This window comes from Fusarium redolens (genome assembly GCF_020744475.1).
Source record: "Fusarium redolens strain MPI-CAGE-AT-0023 chromosome Unknown BKA55scaffold_1, whole genome shotgun sequence".
NCBI classification, from domain to species: Eukaryota; Fungi; Ascomycota; class Sordariomycetes; order Hypocreales; family Nectriaceae; genus Fusarium; species Fusarium redolens.
The window spans coordinates 5905937-5923283 of record NW_025763664.1 but is presented as its reverse complement, the minus strand read 5'-3'; the positions used below and the strand labels follow the sequence as shown (position 1 = coordinate 5923283).

At 50.5% G+C, this 17347-nt stretch overlaps 7 protein-coding genes across 7 annotated transcripts; 4 read left to right on the top strand and 3 right to left on the bottom strand.

Moving 5' to 3' along the window:
• Window positions 1–983: 983 nt before the first annotated feature.
• On the bottom strand, window positions 984–2044 carry BKA55DRAFT_61590 (uncharacterized protein). The gene is made up of 2 exons (XM_046196710.1): window positions 1406–2044; window positions 984–1360 (listed from the first exon to the last, which is right to left on the bottom strand). Exons 1-2 carry the CDS (start codon window positions 1756–1758, stop codon window positions 1075–1077), a joined length of 639 nt encoding a protein of 212 aa, XP_046057616.1. The 5' UTR covers window positions 1759–2044; the 3' UTR covers window positions 984–1074.
• Window positions 2045–3847: 1803 nt separating this feature from the next.
• BKA55DRAFT_533431 (uncharacterized protein) lies at window positions 3848–5703 on the top strand (the record flags this gene model as incomplete). The annotated part of the gene is made up of 3 exons (XM_046189467.1): window positions 3848–4503; window positions 4555–4832; window positions 4880–5703. 3 exons carry the CDS (start codon window positions 3848–3850, stop codon window positions 5701–5703), a joined length of 1758 nt encoding a protein of 585 aa, XP_046057615.1.
• A 586-nt stretch (window positions 5704–6289) lies between these two features.
• On the bottom strand, window positions 6290–7700 carry BKA55DRAFT_552866 (uncharacterized protein). Its single transcript, XM_046191472.1, has one exon. It carries the CDS (start codon window positions 7658–7660, stop codon window positions 6407–6409), a length of 1254 nt encoding a protein of 417 aa, XP_046057614.1. The 5' UTR covers window positions 7661–7700; the 3' UTR covers window positions 6290–6406.
• Window positions 7701–7812: 112 nt separating this feature from the next.
• On the top strand, window positions 7813–8868 carry BKA55DRAFT_497247 (uncharacterized protein; the record flags this gene model as incomplete). Its single annotated transcript, XM_046186449.1, has 1 exon — window positions 7813–8868. One exon carries the CDS (start codon window positions 7813–7815, stop codon window positions 8866–8868), a length of 1056 nt encoding a protein of 351 aa, XP_046057613.1.
• A 1961-nt stretch (window positions 8869–10829) lies between these two features.
• BKA55DRAFT_533428 (uncharacterized protein) lies at window positions 10830–12350 on the top strand (the record flags this gene model as incomplete). Its single annotated transcript, XM_046189466.1, has 5 exons — window positions 10830–11074; window positions 11130–11649; window positions 11785–12015; window positions 12069–12150; window positions 12205–12350. 5 exons carry the CDS (start codon window positions 10830–10832, stop codon window positions 12348–12350), a joined length of 1224 nt encoding a protein of 407 aa, XP_046057612.1.
• Window positions 12351–13675: 1325 nt separating this feature from the next.
• On the top strand, window positions 13676–14832 carry BKA55DRAFT_496923 (uncharacterized protein; the record flags this gene model as incomplete). Its single annotated transcript, XM_046186409.1, has 3 exons — window positions 13676–13911; window positions 13965–14160; window positions 14215–14832. The coding sequence occupies 3 exons, from the start codon at window positions 13676–13678 to the stop codon at window positions 14830–14832; spliced, it is 1050 nt and encodes a 349-aa protein (XP_046057611.1).
• Window positions 14833–16007: 1175 nt separating this feature from the next.
• Window positions 16008–16457, bottom strand: BKA55DRAFT_533426 (uncharacterized protein; the record flags this gene model as incomplete). Its single annotated transcript, XM_046189465.1, has 1 exon — window positions 16008–16457. One exon carries the CDS (start codon window positions 16455–16457, stop codon window positions 16008–16010), a length of 450 nt encoding a protein of 149 aa, XP_046057610.1.
• Between the last annotated feature and the right edge of the window lie 890 nt (window positions 16458–17347).

The following is a 17347-nucleotide window of genomic DNA, read 5'->3' as shown; positions in this document are numbered from 1 at the left end:
ATAGACCGATGTGGCCTTACAGAGAGAACATCACAGCACTGAACAATTGAAACAAAAAGTCGGTTAGAGTTGTGCGACAATAGTGTAATACATTTCCCGTGGGACACTAAACTAGAGACTAGGCAAAACATGAAGAACAGTTCGTGGTATAATAATGAACAGGGCTTATCTGGGCCGGAATTAAGTTGAGCTCGAGCGCGCGAGGCTCCTTGGTGATGGATGATGAACACATGGGCGACAATCAGGAACAGCTGCACAGCATGTTCGCCTCCAACCCTTCCATCATCCTTACTTGCCACCTGGAACCTGAATGCTTCTTTCAACGATGGAACCTTGACATGACATGGCTGAAGGCGATCAACATCGTCAGTGACGAAGGCTATGATCATCAAATCTTGCCAGCTTTTCGGCACCAGAGGAGAGACATCAGATCGCCGAAATGGTCTAACGTATCCTGAATCATCGAAGGCGAAACAAGCTCCCTCAACATGTCATGATCGGAGAGCAGGGGTTCAGTTGGGGGACAAAGGTAGTGATCTTGGGTCGCGAGGCACCTTTAATGCTATGGCTTCGAATCCTTCCAGCGGTCTTCATACAGGGTACTTGGGGTCGGTGTTGGGTAAGATATTTGTTCCTTGTTTCGATGCTTGACTGTTGCTTGTCACTCGGCAAGCGGCTAGCGAACACGTCGGGACAGTGAGGGGATATGGAATGCTGGAGTGCCTGCGAGGGATCGGGCACTCTCAAAGCCTGGGTTGGAATGTCGGTATTGGAGATTGAAACATCCGGTCAGACTTCTTCATTCGTGGCAAGATGGTCTCGCGGCGCATGTTATTGCGAAGGGGCTCATGTGCTGTGTCCAATTCTTGAGAAGAAGGGTGGCGTGTTCTGAACATAAAAGAGGCTTGGTTGCCTTATCGCTAGGTCCTATGAGTTGATGAGACGCGGTCGGGCATGAGACACGAGGAAAATTCCACCGCTGATGTTTGGGAATAATAAGAAACAAGTTTTGCGTTGTCCATTGGATAACGTACACCTCTAGCTTGTGAGACGCGTACCTGTGTAACAAGTCCATCAAGCCCCGTCCATGGATACCAGGGTCAGGACATCAGCTTCAGTGTTGAGCCCAAGTCGAGTATCCCTATCTTGACTGGAGAGACTTCGCGTCGGACGCAGTTCGAGGAGCGATGAATAGTGGCAGACGCCAGGAGGAGTGAACCTGACTTGATCAACTGTGTCAAGAGTCTTTGCAGTCCTTAAGCTGGCAACGGATTCGACTCCGAAGGTGCTGTTGTGCTCGTCGATGAAGAAGATGTCAAGGAGCGGGCTGAAGTGATCTACGTTGCAGTTGCTGTGGACACTACACGTCAGTTTTCGGAACGTTATATGTGCTGGTGAAACATACCTGATGCCATAGAAAACGCTGAGAAGGGTCGTTAATGTGGAATGAGATTGATATGACAACTGTTGTCGGATCGGGAAGAAGGGACTGTGTTGATCAAAGATGGAATGCCACCTTGCGAACCTTGTTGGGGTGAATGGAAGAAAGAAAGGAAGATGAGAGTCGAGTGCAAACAAATGTTGTTGAGCCGCAGGCCGCTTGCTCTCGCCGATCACCGGACATCCTTTTCGCACACAGATCGAGTTGCTGTCAACATATATCGATATGGAAATGGCCGTACACGGCAACCGCTTGTCGAGTTTGGGCTTGGGGCACTCGGCATCCATCTCCTCGTCTTTGACGACGGCGCCGTCCATCTCCTCATCTTTGACGATGGCCTCGCTGAGCTTCGGCGATGAAGTTACGAGGGCTGGAAATTGGTGTCAATACCCTCAAGAAGTTGGCACCGAGACATGGCTCTCGAAAGCCTCATCGTCGAACGGGGGCTTGGGAGCCTGGCGTGAAGCAGGACCTTGAACTTCTGTAGTCTTTGGCCTAGACTCCCCAACATAATCATGCCTTATCTGTCCTGTTATACGTCCACTACCCCCTTCATGTGTACGTATGCCATAAGAGCCCTTGCAGATAGCAGGGTCTGACGGTGGCCATGGAAATCGGAATCCGCTAAGGACTGTGTAACAACTCACCAGCCGAATGTACTAGCCCTGAGAATAGATGGCGCTCAAGCGTCTCACCCATACCTCGCCCGCAAGGTAGAAATGAAGCCAGGATCTAAACTTCTCCATGGGCATCGGAACCGACCTTCTTGGCCTTGGGACCCCGTTTGCGACCTAGATCAAGGGGTTGGTTAGTCTACTAGATTGTCGCCACTAGAAGGGGGGCATAGGGCTTACCAGGAGTGGCCTTCTTAGCAGGAGTAGCTGGTGCGCTGCCATCGGCTACCTGATGATCCTCGTTGATGCGCAGAAGAAGTTCTGGCCCCAACTGCGTATCTAATGAAGCTCCACGTGGGTTATCCGAGTAGCGTGCCCTGGTAAGGCCTGTAGGGGTGTCAAAGTTAGCTCTTATGAACATGCCTCTCAGTGTTCACGACGTACCGCTTTCACCTCGTTATGAGGGATGGATGATGGCGCCACCCATAAATGGGGACGGTACCTGCCCTGATAGAGGGCGGAAACTTGATGCGGAGCAGAAGCTCTTGCGCCAGCTGCGGCATCCGATGAAGCCCAGCGTGTTCTCATTCGACTGCTTTTCATGCTTCACCGCTGGAGTCGGGGGACAGAAGATCACCCCCAATGGGGGGAAGATTGAGAGCCGGTGAAATGATGGCAAAGCCTTGAATCGGCACTCCGATGTTTGTTGTGTTTCGCAAGTGGTTCCCCAAAATTCACCAGTTGAATGGGAAGATAGCAGGCCACCCAGTATGGGAAGAAGGCCGAAATCTGCCTAAGAGACGGTCTCTATCGACCCTATAACGTGGGCCGTACTCCGAAGGTGGCACTCATAACCACCCCGATTTGAATGGGGGGCAGGAGAGCACCCGAAGATGGAGGGAGGAAGACCGAGACCCGCCTTGGAGGCGGCCTCTGTCGTTCCCCCAACGTGGGTCACACTCCGCAGATGACACTCAGCAATATCTCCAAAGTCCGAAAACTTGGGATAGCCTCAAATATTCTGTCAAATGTCAGTGTCAAGTCCAACATCGAGAAAGATCCCTTGATCGAAGATGCTTGGAGGGTGTCACTCACGCGTTGCACCTTTGCTGGGTCCGGTGCGCTCTCGACGTCCCTTGAAAATCCACGGGTGGAAAGAATTCTCACGCCAGATCGTATTGCATGAGGGGTTAGCATCATCCTTTCTTGCTCCCAGGAGCTATACTCAATTATGAGTGTTTGCTGGCCAAGGCACCGTTGGACCTGAGCAAGGCGGATGCCCGTAGTACGAATGGACTGGGCGATGAAAAGTCAGATCTACTCTGGATATCACTCAAGAGCTGTCGGATACTCTGGTGAAAAACATACCTTGTCGATTGATAGTTGAAGCTTATGATATCTCAACGAGATATATCAAGCCAACACATTGAAAAGACTTGTGTATTCCCTGAATTTGGGAGTGCGGTGTGCAAGTGTTGAAAATTATTGTTTGTTGTGAGTGAGGTAGTAAATGTTTGGATGAAGTAGAAATATTTTTGTGTGTGTGTGTGTGTTGTAAAATTATTGGGAGCATTTGTTGTGAGAAAGAAGGCCAGGAGATGACAGTGCCAGAGAAGTGGATCATGTGACCAGTGCAATATGCAGAAGTTACCTCAAGTCAAGTCCTGCCGGAGGGGAACTTGCTTTTGCAACACTCATTTTCCAACTTCAAAAAACACCATCGTTTTCACCATTTTCACTATTGTTTAATCTGATCGATCTACAGGCTAAAGCGCGTCAAAGATTTGCAGTCATGGACGAAAACGACAAGTCCTTGCTCGCAGCGTCCCGTAAGGACGAGCTCGACACTCTCTTCGCCAGTCTCTCCCCCTTTGACATCCTGTACCTCAGAAAGAAGATCTCTGAGACTACAATCGTTCTTGCGGGTCTGGAGAAGCTTCCCCCGGAAATGGTTTGTGAGATATTGAAGTATCTCGACTTCGACGACTACCGTGCTTGCCTTGCTGTGAGTAAGAGTTGGAAAGCCAAGTTTGGCCAGAAGGAAACTATGACTCAAGCGCTTCATAACTTCTTCCCTGGCCTCGTGGCCATGAACTCCAAAGACCACCCACAGAAGCTTTACTCTCTTGAGCTCAACAAGCACCTCAAGTGGATGCGTCCCCACGACAGTCGAACGTGGACTCCGTGGGATTTGTCCACAAGCCATTTTTTCTCCCGACAAAGTGCAGCAGCTCATTCCACGGATGTCCCATGGTCCTTCCTGTACAACAAGGGAAGGCTGGTTTGGCAGTTGTCGACGCGGATCGTCATCGTTGACGATATACGCAACGCGAACCGGGAGAGATTCAGCCCTCTTGCTAGTGCCATGAGAGGCGGGCGGTTCCAGGCCGCTGCTGTGAGCGACCAGTTTCTCATCCTCCTCGACTTGGAGGCAAGTCTGAACAAAATGTAAGTACCGAGTCAGCGTTCCTGTTGAGATATGATCACTGATGTCTCTAGCCATGTCGCCAAGATGGACACCAGAGATTGGGTTGAGCTTACTCTTCCCGCTGGTCTTGACCACGCCTACGTAGACTTGAGGACGATGTTCTTCGTCACCACAAATGGCCAAATATTTGACTATAAATGGCGCGATATTCTCCGAGAAGTAGACCTGTCCGGAATCGGACATGGCTCTGGATCCAAACCAGCATGTTATGGCGTCGCACAAATTTTGCCACATCCTCAGCACGATGATGTTTTCTTCGCTGTATGGGCGCTCTCGCACCCTGCTCGTGGTAAGTTCAACGATCACCTGTATTTCAACAGTGACTGACGCCAGTAGACCCGAACCTCTCAACCCTCAAAGTCGTGAAGTTCAAGGATGGACAGATTGTCGCCACCAAGACCAAGTCAATCCGCAACCCGCTGAGAAATCCCCAGCCGGGTTGCAAAGAAGTGACCCGAGTGGCTATTAATTTCTCCAGTCGTAAGTCAGACGACCATGGAACTTACACCCTGGCTACCTACCGCTTCCAGGGCATCGAGAAGAGGAAGCTCGAGCTCTGCAACTGCTGCAACCCCAAGACCTTGAAGGGAGATTGGAACGTCATAACCTTCAACGTCTTCACAGAGTCTTTCGCCAACTACGAGTTCCTATCGGCAGACCAGGACCTACGGTGGAATGGTCCTAGGGCGATGCAACACCACCGCAATGTGAAGCGACTTGCAGATGCTCACTTTTGGAAGGGGGACTTGGTCCTCGCGTCGTCGATTACATACGATGACTTGGGCCCTCACAGCCATGCTGAGTACTATACGGAGACCCATCTGGAGACCCTGCGCCCCCTTGACAAGCCAGTAGCCCCGGTGCCCCAATGGAGACCCATGAGACACGCAGACCCTGGCCAAGTACTACGAACAAAGGTGTTTCAAGATGACGACTTTGTCATTGTGCCGAGCCTAGGTGGAGTGGCGATCTACAAGCCGGAGAAACAGGCGCTGAACGCAGGGACGCTCTTCGACCACACTCTTCCATCACAGGATCTGGTTCGGGAGAGTCTCCCGTTGAAGTTCCAGTTTTGGCAGAATGCCCGATTCATTGAGCTGAAGCATGAGGTTGATCCGGAGGAGGAGGACGACGACGAAGGGGGCGACAACGGGAACTGAGGGAGGAATATGGCAACGAATGGCTGCCCCAAGCACCCATCGCCGCATGTTGTCAACTACAGGCCTTTCTCAGGAGGAACGAGAGTTTCTCAAGGTTCACCGACCCGAAGACGCACTCGAGCCAGCGAAGGTGCAGCCACGACTGCAACCAATTCCAAAGCTGGCGGTCCCAAACACTAGATTAGACGAGGTCACTCCTGTCCAATCTCCTGATAAGGACCTTCCTGTCGTCGAGTCTGGCAACATGGTTCGTTTTGTACCTTCCCCGAATGCCCTTCTGGCTACCTCTTGAGTTTCACACCTCTTTGTGGTTTCGCCCTTCTCTTTGTGTTCATCGGTAGAGGCTAGATCCTCTTTATGTTATTATTGTTGCTGAGCGTTAGGTTGATTACGTTGGGGATACACTGGAAGGACTTTGCTTAGCTATTGCCCTCAGAGCTTTGACTGGACTCCCAATCGAAGGGGCCATCAAAGATCGTGAGGATGAGGACGGCGATCGGAGGCGTTAGCGGAAGGGGATTAACAGAACCCCTAGATATTTGCTACTGGTGTTTGAGATTATGTATAGCTTTTGTATTGAGACTTTATTCCACTATTTCTTGATTCGTGATATCCTCAGTGCCAGGTCTTATTTATGCTAACATGCCAAATACCGAAATGAGAGAACGCAACAATATTTGCGGGACTAGTTCATCTAACGGTACTAACGTCGACCCTGTGTAGCTGCAGACACTTGCGCCCACCAATCATTAATCCCCTCAACATCACACCACTCCATCTCAACAGGATTCTCAAACCACCACCGTCCATTCTTCCGATCACTCTCATACATCTTCAAACTGCCCCCATCAAACCGATGGTTCTTCACACCCACAAGAAGAACTGCACTCCCAACACGGGGAGTGAACGCTTCCGGATCCAAAAAGACTGTTAGGTGTACCTGCTTTGATGTAGACGGGTCTGCGAGGCGTGCTATTCGCTGTCGGTAGGGTGGAAGACTCGAGGGTTCAACTGCTGACAGGTACGAGACTATGGCGAGGACGTTGCAGGACCAGTTTTGGGCGTAGGGCAGGTGGGGGATTTGGCGGAGGATGGTGAGTTTGAGGGGTGTTTGGGGATTGTGCCAGTCGCGGGGAAGGGCGATTGGTTGGTGGGACGTTGGTGTGTCTTGGGTTATCTCAGTCTTTTGTGGTGTTTGTGGCTTCTGTAGAGTTTCTGTCTTTTGTGGTGTTCGTGGTTTCCGTGAAGGTTCTGCCTTCTTCGGTGTCTGTGGCTTCTGCACTGCCTCAATCTTTCGTGGAGACTCAATCTTCTGTGGTGGAGGCGCCTTTTGGGGTGTCGTGGGTCTGGTGGCATTCATAAGTCTCTCGAAGGCTTCGAATGCTTCTTCGGCGGCTGCTTCGTCGACATCATCAAACTCCGAATAATCTTCGAAAGTTGGCTTGGGGGGTCCCTTTGGAAGTTCGGGTTGATCGTGAGCCGGCTTGACCTCTGGCTGAGGCGCTGTCTTTGCTTGAAGTGCTGGTGCCGGAACTTGTTTGGGTAGAAGTTCATCTTTCTTCCAAAGCGCTCGATATGATTCATTCCAACCAACAGTGATCAGGTCTCGCACCATCAGCATCACCATGCTCTGTTCACCAACGTCCTTCCACTTCACGTCGAACTTCTCACACCGAACATAAGCCCCCAAGGCGATATCCCCTGTGGTGACAAAGCGATGCATATCAGGCGCCAGTATCGCCTGAATACAAACCTCCCCGTCACCAAGAACAAGTCGAATGACCTGCCATCGTCCCGATCTTGAGATAGAAACACGATCGACGCCCTCGACAAGAAAGACGCTTCCAGGGACACAATACTTGGTGCGTAAAATCTCGCTGATAAGGGGTCTGAGTTCGAACGGTTCGCCTAGAAAAGTGTTGGCGGCGGGGTTGAGTTTCACCGATTTATCAGGCATGTGTGATGATCCATCTGGTGTTGGCGTTGATGAAGATGAGATGAGTAAGTGCTAGCTTACAAGCGTGAATGAGGTCAGTATGCATTTATCCACTATTTACTCAAAGCGGGGTTTGTTCACTGAACACTCATCACTCCTCAACACCACTCGAAATGGACAGTCCGTACGCAAAAGAACTCACTGTCGCTGTTGGCGCTTTGCAAAAGGCTGCTCAATTGAGTCAGTCGATTGTTTCTGACAAGGATAAAGGCGCAATTGAGAAGGATGACTTGAGTCCTGTCACAGTTGCCGATTTTGCGGTTCAGGCGCTTCTTACAGCTACGATTAAGAATGCGTTTCCGGAGGACAAGGTTGTTGGGGAGGAAGATGCTTCGGACTTGAGGCAGAATTCTGTGTTGATGGAAAGGGTCTGGCAGCTTTTGGAGGGAATTGCTGGAAATGAGGATACAGTGTCGCTGTGCAAGTTGCCAGAGAGTCGAGAGCAGATGTGTGATCTTATTGATGAGTGCGGAGCTAGTAGCCCATCTGCCACTGGGAGAACTTGGGTTTTTGATCCAATTGATGGGACAAAGACGTATCTTCTCGGTCAGCTTTATGCTACCAATATGGCGTTGTTGGTGGATGGGCAGCAAACAGTTGGGATCGTTGGTGCGCCGAATTTGTCAATTGATGCAAAGGCACCGCTCAAGAACGAAGATATTGATCCCAAAGACGAAGGATGCATCTTCTTTGCCGTGAAAGGCCACGGCGCTTACGTCCGCCCCCTACGATCTGATCAACCCAGAAAACTCCCTCTCTACAGCACCAACGACGCCAGCCTCGTCACAAGCTCAACAGTCGACTCCGCCCTCTCCGGCATTCACGAAATCGTCGCCTCGCGCCTCAACTCCACCTATCCTGGAAACGACCTCCTCCCTTGGGTTCTTCGCTGGGCGGTTCTCGCAATGGGCCTTGGCAACACGACAGTTTGGGTTTACAAACGTCGAGATCGGTACGCTAAAGCTTGGGATCATGCGGGTGCTATGTTGTTGTTCGAAGAGACTGGAGGGAAGATTACGGATGTACATGGGAAGAAGATTGATTTGACGGCGGGAAGGAAGATGAGTGCGAATTTTGGGTTTGTTGGGGCGCGGGAGGGACATGGGAGGGTTTTGGAGGTTGTGAGGGAGGTGTTGACGGAGCAAGGGAAGGAGGAGTTTTTGAAGTGATGGAGGAGTGAAGGGCGACGGTGTTGCTTATGGAATTGTTGGAAAAGTGTATTTCGCGGAGTTGCTTGATCGTGGAAGTGTTGGTGTTTGTATCGTGCTCGAGTTACTTACCGTCAGAGGTCATGTCCTCTCGCCCACACTGCCAGATCGAGGGCTCAATTGAATGGCTGATATAAGTCTGGCTCATGAGTCCCAAGCGCGCATGTCTTTCATCAGGCTTTGGATGGTATCGACGAAGGCGCTGGAGTGTCAGCATGGGTGTTGTCTCCGTGTTGTGTTGAGCTTCGAACGGCTACTTGTGAGAGCGAACACAACACGACACAAATCAATGTCGGCAGTCTTTTCTGGCGCAAGGCTAGTCAATAAATACAGAGAATTGTATATTGTACTGTCGATTTCGTAGCTACGTAGTGAAGCCCCGTACGATTCGAAGTTGGCCTTTACGTCAAGACGATCCCTGTAGCAGAGAACTTGGTTGTAACTCAGACATTGTGGCTCGGCATCCAACATAGAAAGCACATGTTAGCTGGCTGTGCTCCCCAACCTGTGCTACTACTCACTGTCTGAAATATGATTCCTTACAGAACTCTGCTGCTGGAAAATGCTCGCCAGGGGGGAGGCGCTTGCTGATTTGACCGGGTCGGCTGAGGCTGAGAAGGCTGAGGCACTTGGTCGTCCTGCATATGAGAAGACCGAACGGGCTGCCGGAGTGACGGATAGACTAGGCAGACTGGGTGAATTGCACCGGCGTTTGGCCCAGTGTTGGCTGTGAGGTAGCAGATCACAGTCTGGCGCGGCAAGATCAGATGTCTACCGCTGACGCAGAAACCGCTACGCTTCCGACTTATTCATTGTAACAGTGGACTATGCAATGAATGAGTGACTTCGAGAAGAAACAACCGGCCTGCCAGCATAACACGCAATGTGCCAGGGAGATAACTGTCACATGTGTTCAGGACGGAAACTCCGGCTGTTGTGACAATACCGCCGATGAATCAAATTTCTGGTATGGCCGCGTGGGATGACTTGGTGTTGTTTCTGGGAATTCGATCTTGATAATGGGAATCGGTCGGGGAAAGACATGAGTCTGGACCTGGAGTTGAAGCAGTAATTCGAATTTGTGACTTTTTCTTGGTGCATGGAAACAATACCTAGAGTCGAATTATAAGAAATTAGATTTCGTGAGATCTTAGGATAGAAATGAATACTGGCAATCACTTTGATATGCCATTGAGACTGTCCTTTGATCAACATTGTGAACACTCACAGCTGGGTGACAGAACACTCGCTTTTCTTCTGCCTTGTAATCACCCTAAACTTGTTCTTTGAATCAGTCTAAGCTCTCTTGTGATCACCTGTCCACGAAGCTCTGTTGAAGCAAACGAGGCGTGTCGAGACATGTTCGCCTCAGTGTTCAATACTTACCAGGACCCCTTTCCTTTGCTATGATAGCTAGCTTACTCTTCAAAACAGACACTCGCGATTGTCCCAGATAGCACTGTAAACGGAAAATATGGAAGTGAAGGCTTGGTGAAGAAGATTGAGCCCGCACTGGCAGGCAGCCGTCCCTCCTCCTCGCTGGTCTACCACTGCCGCTGCCGCTGCTGCTCAGGAGGAGTGAAGAGATTGGCAGCAGTCCAACCCTCCCCTCGCTTTTCCCTTTCCACCAGACTTCTTCAAATACCAACATCGTAAATTTCTACAGAAAAGTCTATCAAGTCCCAACGCAAACAAATTTCACTCTCCCGCTCCGAAGCTCTCTCCCACTCTTTAAACGTCAAGAAGCCAGAAGTAAGTGAACTGTTTTCTTCGTTCTTGTCATTCAAATCTCAGAGTCTCCTGTCTCAAGAAAACGACAATCCACTTGACCCAACACATACTCATCTCACGATCTATCCCCTCGAGTAGCCGTAGAGATTTGTGAAGAGCTTCTACTGACCTTTGAGCAGCTCCTACCAATCATGCCACGCGCCGACTTTATCGAACTTCCCCGTGAGGTTCACCTCCTGATCGGAAGGCACCTTCAGCCTTCCGAGATGGAGGGCCTCATCCTCTCATCAAGAGGAATGCGCGCCGCGTACGCGAGAGTGTTTTATCACTCCATAGCCTTTCGGGGCACGAAGATGGACATTATGGGAGACCTTTGGGCGTTTCTCCACGCATACGCCAACCAGCCCACTACCCGGGCAGTGATACATGCCGTGAAGTAAGCTTTACATATCTTACACGAGACTGCAGACCTTTGCTAACATAAGATCCAGGCACATCACTGTCGAGGTCGAGCCTGGACAGCCATCTCCAGGACCTCTAGCTGAGCTAGTTCTCCCGCGGCTTATTGCCAGCTCCTTGGGGCTCCTCTACAACCTCCAGGGGATCCAAATGGACCTCTGGTGGTTGTCGGACCTCCAGAGGGAGGAGCTGCGCAACAGGTGCGCGGGCCTGCCTGTCTGGAGGGGCTTACGGTCAATCCAGATGGAGGACGAAGCCGACACAGAGCTTCTGGCTATTCTGGCCAGCAAGACTCGGGCTGAATCCTTCAGCGGACTGCAACTCGGGGGCCAGCTCGAGTTGCAAGCCGCCAGGCAGTGTTTTCCCTTCCTCAGACGACTGGCCACCCCTTTCGAACTCCCCGCGGCGCACGTTGGCAGTCTGGCCAACACCCCAGCACGAGTTCGGAACAACAGCAGTGGGCTGTTGGAGTTTGGTCGCTTGGAGTGGCTGGTACTGGCACCGGTCCAGGTTCCAGCGGGTGAGATGGATGCAGTCCGCACTGACCCCGAGGTAAGTTTACTCGTCGTCTGTTTCTGTCTAAGCCTAGTCTAGGTCATAGACATAACCAGTCTGTATTACGTCTATGACTCGTCGGCGCTACTTATACCACCGTCTTGATATAGAACTTTACTAACATTCTTATAGTATGCCGTGCGTGTCCTTATCGAGGACTTGTCGAATCTTCGACACCTCGAACGGCTGGGGTTGGCGTTCCCGAGGGCAATCCTCGTGGACCGCCAGCCTGGGGTCCCGGGGACTGGCAGGGGTGTAGACGCTGTCGAACATCATGTTCGGCAGCTAAACAGCTACATCTTCGCCAAGCTCCCTGCCCTAAAGCAGGTGGCCTTCCTTCACGGAACCACTGTCTTCAGGGCAGTAAGGGGGGCGGATGCCGCCATTCGTTTCTCTATCGAGAACGATTTGGACAGGCATGCGTTTCCTCTTGGGACCCTGTACTGAGCTTGCTCAGAGAAGCCGGCGATAACAAGCGCACAGGCCCAGCTAACAACGGTAAGTCTTGATGATGATTTCACTTTGGAACCAGTCGCTGACGTATTTCTGTAGACAACACCAGCAAGCCGGTTATCCCCCCCTTTCAAAGTTCCCCTTCAAGGAACTCCCTCCATACACACTATTCGACCATGCATCCCGAGGGTTCAGCCATAACACTACTGCAAAGGAAACTCTGCAAAAGAGTCCACAATCCATAGAAGTGCCTACCGGGCCCAGATCGTTACCGGTCTTCCTTTTTTTCCCGTCAACTTTTCCCCGTCCTTTTTTTTTCTTTCACTTTGCCATTGCAGGAGCATGTATAAGATGTAATAAAGGCAAGCTTTTGTTGTTCTAGTCAGCCGGAAAGGGAACAGGCCGGCAAGGAAGACTCTCGAACCGCCATGGATGCTGCGTTCTCATTGTCCTCGTGACTACTCGGGACTCCTGTTGTTAGAAAATGAATAATACTACTCTTCTCCCGAATTGCAGAGAGAGATGTCGCAATAAGACACAATATCAGATGCATGCACAAGTCCACAAGTAATATCCTGTTGTCACTTTGAGGATGTATCGTAGTCAAGGAGCACATCAACTGTGTATTCACCTTAGATGTTCCACTTTCTCATGATATCTACACGTACATCAAGACAGACTAGTTACATAAAGTCCAAAGAACATTGGCTTTAATTAGTGCGATGGCTCAACGTAAACGTACTGTATTAGAGAAGTACATCAAACATGCGTTCACCTTTGATGTTCTACTTCCTCGAGAATCTACCATACACCAAGACAGTCTTATTGCTTGCAGTCAAAGAAACCAGCTTTACTATAGGTGCTGGCTCGACATATCTTGCTAAAATTATAAGTTTTAGTAACTAAGAATAGGCCTGGCATATTGCAATTACAGCTGAAAAAGTCCCCAAGACCTCTGAAAGAATGCCAATTAGCACGTTCATTGTGCAGTAGAGAGTGACAGTGGCAGCCATATCCATTCTTCAGCCTGACCCGCCGCGTTATGCCCGCTGGCCCCTACCGCTGGTGTCGAATGCTTCCCATTGTTCGCCTGCCCAGCGCGCAGAATATCTTCCTCTCATCTTCTCCCCTACCACATTCTCTCTTGCTTCTTCTTGGCAAATAATGATACGACTTGTCTCAACACGAACATAACACACACACACACCACACGTCTAACATCACTCATCACTCATCACCCTTGTTACTTCCGCCATAGAGTTGGCTCTTGGAGTCTGTCCGCCGATTTCATCCTTCTCATTCACCGCACCAGTAGCCAAAACGTATTCATCTCATCTTCTACTCTCACGAACCAACATTTAACTTCCCTTCTTTATAATAGAACGTCACGAGCCAGCGATACAACTAGTCCCACATGTCAGCATCACACATAGAAAACACACATCAATCCACGACCAAAGCTTTCAGCCGTCGCGGGAACTGAGCACCGATTCTCGGTGCTGCTGCCTTATCCTACATCTTTTTCCCCTTCTTTATCCCTCCATAACTTTGATTTGCGCGTACGGTCAATATGCCATCCTTGATATCCCTCCCCTCGGAAGTGTTGGGGGAAATTGGGAGTCACCTGTATGTCGAGGACCTGGGAAATGCCTCGCTTGGTTGCAGAGTCCTAGAACACAGTTTGCGTGTTCACCTGTTCCGGGGGATGACATTTACTGGTCATAGAACAGCAGTCGCGGAAGCGCTTTTGCGTTTCCTGTCAAACAGGAACGGATCCCGTCCTCAGGCCATGGGCAGAATATGCCGGTAAGTAATCCAGAGAACATATCTCGTATACTATTTACTGACTCGCTTCACAGTTCCCTTAGGATCGTGGTGATGCCACAAAACAATGACACTTTCGACGAAGGCAGAGAATTCCTTCCCGCTCTCCTCATGTCCACGAAGAAAAGCTTGCCTGGCGTCGTTTGCTTGTCTCTTTCTCTACATGGACTGTCGAACTCCGAGATTACCGCCTTTCACAGAATGCTGAAGGAGGGTCCCAATTGGGACGCGGTCCGAACACTCAAATCTGACTTGCGGCCTATCACGCTCTCTATGATCCTTAAGCACTCTCTGCGAAACGCCAGCGTGGATGGTCTTGATGTTGTTCCCGAAATGGGTCAACACGGGGTAGCCCCCATCAAGGAAGGCTGCCCGAGTCTTCGCAGACTTCGGGTCTGCTTCAGGAACCCCCTACACGACTTTCCTCAACATCTCAATGGAACCGCTCAGGTCAAGCTCAATCAGCTCGAAAACATCGAACAGCTCATCATCCAAGAGAGTGCCGGAGCATCCAACGCGTACCCCATCGGCGGCATATACCGACCGATGTATATCATCGGCCGTCTCTGCGCAATTGCAGACTCTCTGAGAGATATGACATCGCTGAGACAAATCTCGATGGTCTTCCACCCAAGAGTAATGACTTGGATAAGTCGTCCTGCCTTGAGACTGATTCCCGGACAGGGCCTCCGGATAGAACTCGATACCTTCTTGGCCGCAGCCATCATGGCGATGGGAGAGAGGCTGTCTCATGTGGGTGAAATCTGTCTGGTTGAGAATAATGCCATTTTGAGCGGTGTCAATATGATACACCGCGGTGTTCGGGATTCTGACGGTGAAATGGCCGTCAGAATCGAGTCCCCCGGTCATGAGAACAGTTTCCCCCTTAACATTTCTCACTAAGTCATTAAGATCAACCAGTACAGCGATAGGACCACGAAGGACAAGAGTTTTGTTTTTCCCCTTTTCTTTTTCTGATAGACTTACCAAGGGTAATGTCTTACGCAAGGTCTTCGGCAAGGTTTTGTTGTATTCGGTTGGAGTTCAGGTTTTTAAGACGATATCGATGGAGAGCTTCACGCCTACACTATATTACAGGAATGAATGATAATGATGTATGAGTCTGTAATCTGGATCCCAGGGTCGCTAAGTGATATATTTCTAAAAGCCATTGTGACTGTCGTAGAATAGGTGTTGCACATGGCTCGTTTGAACCCGAGGCCAACATTCGCCAGAGACATAGACGGGTATTACATGACCAATTGTGACATTCTCCTTGGCAAGTACAATTACTGGGCCTCATTACCTGTGCTTTGGTTGCCTTGGGATGAATGCTTTGATGACTGGGTTGTGTGATGTGTGGAAGAGATGGCGGTGTTGATGGAAGACTGAGTTGTCGAAGCGCTTCAGCAAGCAATACTTCATCCGCCATCCTCAGACAAGAGGCCGTCCATTTGAACGATGGCGTAGGTGAGCAACGATGGAACTCTTAGTGGGATCTTAGTATTGGTCGAAGAGAAAGTTACTCAAGCTCGGGTGTGTTGTTGACCTCGCAGTTAGAAGCCAGCTCCTGAAGACACGCTTCGTTGAATCATAGGTGGCGGGTGGCTAGGTACCTAGCTAAGGAGACTGAAGAAGGAGAGCCCCGCCCGTTATGAATCTTCGCTCCAGCATCACAGGCCGACTCCCTTCCCTCCTGAGCTTCTCCTCCGCCTACAACCATCCGCTTTCATCCTCAGCGCATCACAGCAGCTCATCCCATCTCACGCCTACACGTTATTCACGGCGGGAGAAAATACTTCCATTATTATTTGGCGGTGTCCATGTTTATCACCACGAACATATCCACCCCCTCTCTCTTCTCATCCAATGCCTTGTCGGTTTCCCCAGTAACAGAATGGTACGTTTGACATGATGTTGTCTGGAAACAGTCGCTGATCTTGATGGGCGAAATTAAGGGACTCATCAGAAAATGCTTTATTGGGCGGGAGCTCAAAGTCTTCTGTCATCTCTCGCACCAATCGTCTCTTAGTTACCGGACGAACTGCGCTCTGCGTATATCTCCAGACCCGTGAGTCTCACGTCGTTCTATTTGCTTGAGAATCATGCTGAGCTTCTTCCAGACTAGGGCCTTTGGCGTGGCAGTCGACGGGAGATGAAGCCGCCCTTTCACCAGCTATTTGGTCACCACGTACAAGACAAACTGCACCGTCCACAATGGAGATGCTGGCTGAGTTCCTGATAGCGCAAATGCTGTCACTGGTGTCGGATGAATAACAACAACGACCAGCAATCAGAGGAAGCGGCTGGAACGTATGAATGGCAGATGAAAGAGTTTGAGCACTTCGAATAACAGGCTGAGGGCGCTTGACGCGCAAGTGATCAACTGAGAAGAAGCTGAAGGCGAAACCGAGGCAGAGTTTGGTGGCTCTGGGGATGCAAGCGGTGTTGGGCATGGGATAGGTCTCAGGTGAGGGTTGATCCCCTTGAAGTTGTAGGGGGCGCCGTCGAGGTCCATCCATCTGCATTGCACCACATCGTAAGCACACTATCAAGGCTGGTCATATAATGAAGTTGGGGGGTGCAACATCTCCGGCTCCTTTTTTTGCACTGTCTAATCCACCAATGATTTCGACCTCCGATGGACGATGCCATGTGATTCTATGTCTCATGTCGTGAAAATTGCACTGGTCAAAGCCTGGAGAAACAGTCTTCAGTGTGGGGAGCGGGAGCCGGAGCGCGGCATGGTAGAGCGCCTTGTGTTTGGCACAGTCAGGGACAGCCTTTGCAGTTCACCGGAACTTGTGACAGGCTCCATGTAGGGATAACATGATCGTTACTGTGGATGGCTCTCGGATCGCGTTTGCGTAAGCGTGGTTGTTTTGCGCGGCTGAAAGCCCTACGGAAACCGAGGCTGAAGAAATTTACATGTCACGTCCGCTCAACTATAGCCGCCAACAAGGGGCCATCATCCCCATGAATGGGCCATTGGCTTCGGGGAGAACAGAATCATCTGAAGAGCATGATAGTCGCGAATCAAGTCCCTGTCCACTGTTGCAAATCACACTTCCTGAGTGACCCTGCAAGAGCGCTCTCATCGCGAAACATCTCAGGCTCCGCTGAACTCCGTGTGTGGGTTTCAAGAATGCCTGTGGTAACATCGCGTCGGTTCACGGACCTGCCAGAGAACTTGGAATTGCAGAAATTTGTCGATGTGGACGAAGCACGAATCGAAACTACGGGTCACCATGGAAAATGAGTAGAGAGGCAGATTGACAGAGATCAAACAGCTGCAAGACAAGAATATTAAGTGAAATGGCGATGGATTCGCTGTGTGGGGGTGTGTCGTCCGAAGGGGCGGACAAGATGTGCATTCACAAGAGGGGAGATTATTCTTGACGGTCTTCTTGCTCTGTTT

What these genes read in the sequence shown, in the direction of transcription:
- BKA55DRAFT_61590 (XM_046196710.1), bottom strand. Translation starts at nt 1,758, where the DNA reads ATGGACGGCGCCGTCGTCAAAGACGAGGAGATGGATGCCGAGTGCCCC. An exon ending in AGCGTTTTCTATGGCATCAG is followed by an intron (nt 1,361 to 1,405) that starts GTATGTTTCACC and finishes ACTGACGTGTAG; the next exon opens with TGTCCACAGCAACTGCAACG.
- BKA55DRAFT_552866 (XM_046191472.1), bottom strand. Translation starts at nt 7,660, where the DNA reads ATGCCTGATAAATCGGTGAAACTCAACCCCGCCGCCAACACTTTTCTA.